At 50.8% G+C, this 7,978-nt stretch overlaps 6 protein-coding genes across 6 annotated transcripts; 1 reads left to right on the forward strand and 5 right to left on the reverse strand.

The window, feature by feature from the left end:
* Positions 1 to 414: 414 nt before the first annotated feature.
* On the reverse strand, positions 415 to 1,518 carry TRV_05661 (uncharacterized protein; the record flags this gene model as incomplete). Its single annotated transcript, XM_003020218.1, has 1 exon — positions 415 to 1,518. The coding sequence occupies one exon, from the start codon at positions 1,516 to 1,518 to the stop codon at positions 415 to 417; it is 1,104 nt and encodes a 367-aa protein (XP_003020264.1).
* Positions 1,519 to 1,746: 228 nt separating this feature from the next.
* Positions 1,747 to 2,202, reverse strand: TRV_05662 (uncharacterized protein; the record flags this gene model as incomplete). Its single annotated transcript, XM_003020219.1, has 1 exon — positions 1,747 to 2,202. One exon carries the CDS (start codon positions 2,200 to 2,202, stop codon positions 1,747 to 1,749), a length of 456 nt encoding a protein of 151 aa, XP_003020265.1.
* Positions 2,203 to 2,644: 442 nt separating this feature from the next.
* On the reverse strand, positions 2,645 to 3,279 carry TRV_05663 (uncharacterized protein; the record flags this gene model as incomplete). The annotated part of the gene is made up of 2 exons (XM_003020220.1): positions 2,645 to 3,215; positions 3,275 to 3,279. 2 exons carry the CDS (start codon positions 3,277 to 3,279, stop codon positions 2,645 to 2,647), a joined length of 576 nt encoding a protein of 191 aa, XP_003020266.1.
* A 321-nt stretch (positions 3,280 to 3,600) lies between these two features.
* On the forward strand, positions 3,601 to 4,063 carry TRV_05664 (uncharacterized protein; the record flags this gene model as incomplete). The annotated part of the gene is made up of 3 exons (XM_003020221.1): positions 3,601 to 3,651; positions 3,705 to 3,832; positions 3,925 to 4,063. The coding sequence occupies 3 exons, from the start codon at positions 3,601 to 3,603 to the stop codon at positions 4,061 to 4,063; spliced, it is 318 nt and encodes a 105-aa protein (XP_003020267.1).
* Positions 4,064 to 4,892: 829 nt separating this feature from the next.
* Positions 4,893 to 6,532, reverse strand: TRV_05665 (uncharacterized protein; the record flags this gene model as incomplete). Its single annotated transcript, XM_003020222.1, has 5 exons — positions 4,893 to 5,527; positions 5,596 to 5,910; positions 5,984 to 6,050; positions 6,102 to 6,329; positions 6,416 to 6,532. 5 exons carry the CDS (start codon positions 6,530 to 6,532, stop codon positions 4,893 to 4,895), a joined length of 1,362 nt encoding a protein of 453 aa, XP_003020268.1.
* A 329-nt stretch (positions 6,533 to 6,861) lies between these two features.
* Positions 6,862 to 7,131, reverse strand: TRV_05666 (uncharacterized protein; the record flags this gene model as incomplete). The annotated part of the gene is made up of 1 exon (XM_003020223.1): positions 6,862 to 7,131. A coding segment is annotated over one exon (270 nt), but the record flags the coding sequence as incomplete, so codon positions are not given.
* Between the last annotated feature and the right edge of the window lie 847 nt (positions 7,132 to 7,978).

A 7,978-nucleotide genomic window follows, 5' to 3' on the forward strand; every position in this document is an offset into this window, starting at 1 on the left:
ATCAAATCGTGTCTCAACTCGTTCCTCTCCCAATGGAATGGATAATTGAATACAGCAAGCATAGCCTGGCCACAATACTGCCACCGACACCCTGCTTTACCCAACCAGATACCTAAACGAAAACCACGAGGTCCAGCGACGTGCAATACCCAGCCCAGTCTCCAACTAACCAACGGAATCTTCACCTACGCCAACCAGCCCCCGAGGGAACCAGTGGGAGGCGAAGACACCGACAGGAAAGAGGAGAAAAGGGGGGGACAATCACACGGCACCTTCACCCGATGTCTTCATCTAGGCACTGAGAAGGGCTGACAGAATGCCGGTAGGATTGGGAGGAGCGGCTATGTCAGTACTGTATCCGTGAGGCATGAAGCACCATACAATCGGACAGAAGACGAAGGTCGGAACACAGTCTTACGACTGTGACTTCCCCCCGGCCTCCTGTACGGCCTTGTCTTGCATGGCGTGCATGTCTCTTATCCATTGGCGTCGACGTTGTTTTTGGCCGGGTCGGTTACGCTTCTTTTTCTTGGGTTCCCGTAGAGGTTCTGCACTGTCGAGGCATGGTTGCGACCCAGATTCTGGCGAAGCTGGGGTCCAGCCCTCGAGGGCAGATGCGAGGAGCCTAACGATTTGAATCAAGACGAACGGCGAGATGTTGGCCAGGCGTCTAAGTACTAACGCCTGCCGCTGAGGTCCAGGACGGGCCTCAGTCTGCCGTTTGGTGGTGTGGTCGGGTTGCGGGGTTGGTAAGTGGAGGTTCTCCGTCTCAGCAATCCAGCAAAGCAGCTCAGAGCTGATGTAGGGTTGGGAAGCCCACATCAGAGGTAAGCCGTTTACGAACTCCGTTCTCACTTCCCACTGGAGGCCGGTTACCACCCGGTGTGGCAGAGCCGGTGATGCTCCAACGGGGAGGAGGGCCAAACTGTCGTCGTCGCTCGCGGGGACAAGGTAACGGGCCCCTAAACATCGGCCAAGGGCCAATGACGCGAGGATGAGTCCCAGGTAGGCACCGGCAGACAGAAACTCGAGGGAATTGGCGGGCGAGAGACTGTCTGCACGGTGGGTTGGGGTTGCACCTGGGACAGCGACGGCAGCACTCGAGCAGCGAGATGGTAGGGTATTTAGCAGGTACCATAACGTGCGCTTGTTGAGAGTGTCGTGTTTCTCCACTGCATTTCGGAGGTCGTGGAGATACGCGAGTTTGGCCGGAGGGACTGCGAGCCATAGTTCGAACGTCGGGAGGCGGCTAGAGACAGAATCGGGTAGAGGTGCAAGCACCTCTACTGGAAGGTCTTCCGTCTCTAGATAACGGTAAAGGTAGTCACTGGTTTTGTTGGCAGTGATGACTACCTCTTTCGTGACCTCGTACGCACCGATGGTCACTAAGCTGGCCGTAATGGACCCAGCCAACCGTCTGCCGAAGCCGTCCCGAGGGGTGACGGCGGTCATGGGCAATGAAGCTATCGAGCTCCATATTGTCAAGGTTGCCACAAGACCGATAAAGGCGAACAACATTTTGGCGTTCTAGTTACCAGTACGTTAGCCATGCTCATCAAGGGGATGAAGTCGAGGAGTAGAACGCGTATCAACGCGTGAAGAAAGTAATAGGGGGTAAGGGGGCATCATATCAAGCAGAGACCGGGCTGGGGGGAGAGGATGAGCACTCACGTTCGACGCAAAGGAAGAGAGTAAAAGACTGTTGTCTTTTGGGGTCTAGCTGCCTGTGTCTCTGGTTAGCTTGGTCTATAGCAGAGCAGAAGATGCTGGCAAGTGAACAAACATACCCTCAAAAGGAGCGGCAGCGACGGAGGGAGGCGGAGGAGAGGCCTGCTGCTTTGCGGTGGTGGAGGTGGAAGAGTTGCAGCAGGGATTGGTGGTGGTGTCTGGGGGCGGCAGAGAGGCTTTTCTTCCTCCGTAGAGGATATCTTCTTGTCTTTTCTTGCTTGCTTGTCGTCTTTCTCGATGTCGAGGTGGAAGTGTCTGCGCGGCCGAAGAGAAGAAGAGAAGAAGAAAAAGGACAAAGTCGAGGAGGTGAGGGAAAAAAAAGGCCTTTTTATATGTGTGGCGGGAACAACACACTTTCCTAATCGAGTAACATTGAAGCCCTAGGATCACGCCGAGGACTCGCCCTCGAGGGCCGCTGATCCCGCACGACGGACATTGATCCGGCGTTGCTAGGTATATAGGGGAGCAGGACATGGTATATAGAGGACAGATCAGGTATATTTGGTATATCATAGGCCCTATCTCAGCGGGATCAGAGGTGCTGGCAGAATAGGGGGTATTTATGTTTTCTGATATTCACCACCACAGAAACATCTGGACCACCATTCATGCAGGGAAGCTGCAGAGTAAACAAGAGAATGTAAACAGAGTAGAAGAGAAAGGAGCCAGAAAGAGCATAGAATGATAGAATGTAAAAAAAAAGAAAGGATATATCAAAGTTCTTTTCCCTACCCATTCAAACGCCATCGCAGGTAAAAAAAAGGGAGAGTACACGCCTAAATCTTTTCAAAAACAGGGGAATCCAGCATAATGATATCTGTTGCCAGCAGCATGGTAAACCGGCAAGCAGGTAGGTAAGAAAGCAGACGAAAAGAAAAAAAGCAAGGGCGTAAGATGCAAAGAACAGTCAACGGATCTAGTCGAGATCCATCTCCTCCTCCACACCGCCGTCGACCAAGAGCTTGGACTTCTGCTTCCCACGCAGCTTCTCCTCTCCAACAGGCAGGCCGACTTTTCTGTTGAGCAGGTCTTCCGGCTTTTTGGTCCCCTCTGCCATCTCCTTGAGCTCCTTGCGGATAAGATGCTCGCCCTCCGCGACAACTCTTCTGTCCTCGGCTCTCTTTCTGTCCCTGGCAATCTTGCCTGCCAGCCGTCTCTTCGTGTATACCCTCTCTCTTCGCTGCCGGATCTCTTCCACTCTCTTCATGGCCTTGATCGTTGATTCCACCAGGTTCCTGTCGTATTTCACCGGTGCGTTGCGCTTCTTGGCGAACTGTGAGAGGACCAGCGACGAGTCTACTATCATCTCCTTGCCGTGCAGAGCTCGGTGTGTCTTGGTCCACTTCAGCTTGCGTGGTTGACGCTTCATCTTGAAGTTCTTATGGCATTTTGAGCGGCAGAAGCGGAACTGTCGAGCATCGTTGCGCACGAATGTTATCCCCTTGGAGGGATACACCGGCTGTGAGCAGAAATGGCAAGTCTCAACCCTACAACACTCCCCTGTTAGTCTAAGCTGTCCATAGCACTTCTCGAAGAGTCTACTTACCGCATGTTGGAGTCCGGTCGATGACTATCTTATATAACTAATACTTTCAAATATATTCAATCTTGTCGTTTGTTTCTTCTATCAAAATCCATTCAATTAATTTTTTTTTTTTCTCTTGACGTTGCGGGTGGCTTTTCCACGCTAGTCCCAATCGGGCGAAGTCTATATAACTTTTTTCTCTTCTCTTCGCCTTTTCGCAAATCTCGAGAACGAGAAGGGAAGAATCCGAGCAAAGAACTTCGCAGTCCAGCCGACGAGCTATCGACAGACATTTCGGGCGTCGCATACTTGTTTCCTGCACAGAAATACACTCTCTTTCGCCAAAAATGACCTCCGTCGTCGCTATCGGTGTTGGTGTTGCCGCGGCCGCTTTCTTCGTAAGTCCCATTGAACATCAACAGCACAGCATCAGGAACTAATATCCGTACAGGGTCGAGCAGGTCTAGTTGCCCTGCGCAGATACAGAGGAGGCGTCAACGGTGCTGGCCGTGCATTCTACAAGGGCGGATTCGAGCCCAAGATGAACAGGAGGGAGGCTTCTCTCATCCTATCTCTCTCGTACGTCCACCCACTTATCCGAGAAGATCCTTCCTCTCCTCTACAATGAAAAATCGATAGACAGATAGTACAGTAACTAATATTGTCCTTAGTGAACGAACTCTTACCAAAGACAAAGTCCGCTTGAACCACCGCAAGCTGATGCTCCTTAACCATCCCGATCGAGGCGGCAGCCCGTACCTCGCCACGAAGATCAACGAAGCAAAGGAGTTGCTTGAGAAGTCTGTTTAGATGTTTCCCGCCGACTACATCTCGATGTGACCTTGTTGGATACCAAACTTCCTTTTCGATCCAAAAAACACGGCAAAGTCCGGTTTCAAGCGGAAGCCATAACTACTCCCTTCGACCGGTGTATTATTATCACATTTCCTCGTATATTCTCTTCCCTATTTCTAATGAGGGTGGATGCATAGCGTTGGCGTTTTTAAACTCATGTTGGTTTGGTGTTTTTCCTTTGCTCCCTTTCCATCCTACACCCTTGTTAGCCAGGATGAAAAGAACACTCCCCTCTACTTCCTATATATACCTCCTTGTAGAGACCGGCTAGTCTCTTAAGTCTTCCTTTATTATGACTATCTAGATGACTATCATCTGTCATCTATAAACTAGAAAACAATAGCTGTGATTATATTTGTCTGAAAACCAAACTTCTTCATAGAAATTGAGTTAAAATGAGTACAAAGCAAAGGGTTTTTCTATTGAAAATAGTATCAAGTAAATTTTTGTACCATATATGGGAAACCGCATCGTCTCATGTTAAAATTTAGCCCAGACCGCATAGAAGAAGAGCAAAAAAGGGAAGTGTAAGATAAAAAGGACACAAAATAAAACAGCGTAGAGTGCTTTGAACCATTCAAAAAGGATATCCAAATATCAAAAAAAAACAAAAAAAACAAGAGTATAAAGAGGGCGAGGCAAAAGGACGGGCGAAAGCCTCGATGTGAACAATACCCATTTTTATCCCCCTCCCATCGTCCTTGAGCTGGCTGGTATTTGCAGATTAGTCTCCCTCCATCTCTTTGTTGCGCTCTTTGCGTCGTTCTGAATACAGACCCGCTATTTATCTAATCATGTCCATGCCTCTATGTAATGATGCTTCAAGATCGTGTTCGCTCGTTCCATCAAACACTGCTTCCTGTGGACGTGGATCTTCGTGTCTCCAAGCTCCCTTGTCCTCTGGGATAGGCACATTGGTCTGCTGGGGTTGTAGCTGCTGGGCAAGAGCAGCCTGGATATGAGAAGGTTGGCGCACATGGTCGCGGAAACGCTGTACTTCGTTAAGAATCATGCGTCGCATCTCCTGCACATCATCGACGACCTCAAAGTGGAAGTCGAAGGGGGTAGGGCAGTTGGGTTCATCGCTTGCATCATGCCAGATGTGCAGGTAGCGATGCTCCAGGGCCTCTTCCACGCTGATACGCGATGAAGGGTCAAAGGCGAGCATTCGGTCGAGGAGATCGAGAGCGTCCGGGTTGGCGTTGGGGAATAGTCTGGCGAAGGGCTGTTTGTGCATGTAGGGTAGGTTGCGGACGTACTCCTGGGCGCGTGGGGAGCCGATACGGCAGAGAGTCTCCTCGGTGGGGGTTCCAAGGTAGTGGAGGATCTGGTTTAGCTGGTCGACGTAGTCACGGCCTTTGAAGAAAGGTCGCCCTCCAAGCAGCTCGGCAAGAATACATCCAACGGACCACACATCAACTAGTAAGGAACAGTTAGTCTCAATGGTATCTCTTATAGGCTAACTGGTATATATAGGATGGACTCACTGGCTTTGGTGTAGCTTGGGAAGCTCAACATGATCTCTGGAGCACGGTACCATCTTGTCGCAACATACTCGGTCATGTATCCAGCGTTCTCATCAGGGTCAATCGAGAATCCACGAGCAAGGCCAAAGTCGCAAATCTTCAGCTCACAGTCGGCGTTGACTAATAAGTTACCGGGCTTCAAGTCACGGTGCAGCACATTAGCCGAATGGATGTATTTTAGTCCACATAGAATCTGGTAGATGAAGGACTGGAAATGGGCGTCCGTAAGGGGCTGTCCTGAACGAATGATAGCCGCAAGATCACACTCCATGAGTTCTGGTATCCGTCAGTTTCTGTTATAGTGAAAATTGCCGACTTTAGTTGCAGTAAATATATATAAGCCACATACCTTCATACAGGTACACCTCGTTGAAGTTTTCCGGCCGTGGAATGTCCATATCATAGAGACAGGTGATCTAGATCTCATCAGCCCGAGTACAATGGAGTGCAGTGCGGCCAAAACGTACGTTGCGATGGCCACGGAAGTGCTGTAGCAGCTTGATCTCTCTCAGGGCCCGCTTGGCCAGAATACGCTTGCTGAAAACATTTGTGACTTTCTTGATGGCCACACCATCGTTGGTCTGGATGTTGGAGGCAGCACTATCAGTTTTCCAGGTCGCATTAGCTGTTGCTCGTTGCTCTCCTCGCTGCTGCTGCTGCTGCTTCTGCGTGACGATGCTGGCGGGATGTTGTTTCTACTGACTGGATGCGGGGCACCAAAACAGCCGCACGAAGGACCCAGGGGAAAAGGAAGAGGGAGTGAAAAAAAAAAAGGACACACATACCAGACGATGCCGTAGGCTCCCTGGCCCAGCTCCTTGGTGACATTATAGCGCTCATCGACGATAAAGTCTTGGTTAAACACCTTGAAGACCTTCCGTCCTTGAAGATCTGCCATGTTGTCCGTCACTTCGCGCTCGCATGTACCTATCTAGGTCGACAGGGAAAGGCACGGCGAAAAGGGAGAACCGGAACCGGGGCGCCAGACAAGACAATCCACAAATTGGCCGGAGACAAGGCAGGGCGTCTTCTCGCAGTTCTTGCAGAGCCAGAGACGCAGAAGCCCGAGGCAAAAGGAAGCAAGAGGACAAGCAGCGATTCCTCGAGCGTCGAAGGGGGAGGTTTTAATTGAGTTTCTGGTTCGGTCTTTTTTGGAGTGGAAAAAGATAAAATAATAGTTGTTAAATAGAGGGACAGACTACGGGAGTAGTGGGTCTCCGGGTCTATCTATTCGAGGTTTGATGAGCCGGAGAAGGAGGAGCAGACAGCTTGGGCTCGTTGTTCGGTCTTTGAGCACTGCTGCATCGACGGGTTGTGGAGGAGGAGGAGGAGGGAAGAAGGAGTGAAAGGCGACAGGATTGCTTGCTTGCTTGGTGGTGGTGGTGGTGGTGGGGGAAGAGGAGGATGAAAAGAAAAGAAAAGGGAAAAAAAGGGGGGTAGGAGGGGACGATGAGAGAGGTGAGGTTGGTAGGTAAGACAGGCGGACCCTCGCCCCGTCTAGAAGCCAGAGTAGAGCAAAGTGAGGGAGGCCAGACGGCGGGTGGTGATGGTGATGGTCGAGCAAGCAGGCGGCAGGACGATGGACGGGGAGGTCTGGGTGGTTTATTTACCTGGTCTGATGCGCCTGGGGGAGCGGTCGTTATCCAAACGAGAGAGAGAACCGGCACCAGCTCACCCACTTCACTCTTCTAGTTATCTCGGGAAGGGGAAAAAGCAGAATAGCAGGAGAGAAAGCAGTACAGAAGACAGGAGTAAAAATTATGTCCTTTTCTTGCTGTGACTTGATGTGATGAAGCGTGGGGCAGTAACAGGGCTCAGGCGGCTAGAGAGAGACTTGGGGACTTGGGGACGAGGGGGGGATTTGACCAGTGACAGCCAGCAGAGGGTTGATATCAACAGCTTCACTCCCTTGTCAGCCAAAAATAAAGGCCACTAGGGCTTGCAAAGGAGGTTGATTCGGATGCCCTTCAGCTGCGGACGGTCCCTTTAACCGGTATATACACACTGGGTGCTTTGCTGCTCTGACGAGGCCTTAGCCGCCTTGTTATGTATGCAAGGATTAGTCCCTTAGTGATGCTAAGAGAAGGTGGCCTTCCCGGATAATTTGGGAGGATAGGGATGGTCGAGGAGGATGGTCAGGAGATATGCTGGCCCGGCTTCTTTGCTTTCTCTGCTTCTCTGTCCGAGTTAACTGCTGATGGGTCTCTTGTCCTCATATAACTAGCCCCTGTCGATGATCTCAGCTCTCTCAAAACCAAAACCACCAAACATCCTGGCTGCTCATCCATACAAAAACCGGATATTGAGGCTCTTTCCGAGCCTTCCCTCCAGGGACTCCTCATGC

Source organism: Trichophyton verrucosum (genome assembly GCF_000151505.1).
Source record: "Trichophyton verrucosum HKI 0517 chromosome Unknown contig00444_1.f1.exp, whole genome shotgun sequence".
Taxonomy (NCBI): domain Eukaryota; kingdom Fungi; phylum Ascomycota; class Eurotiomycetes; order Onygenales; family Arthrodermataceae; genus Trichophyton; species Trichophyton verrucosum.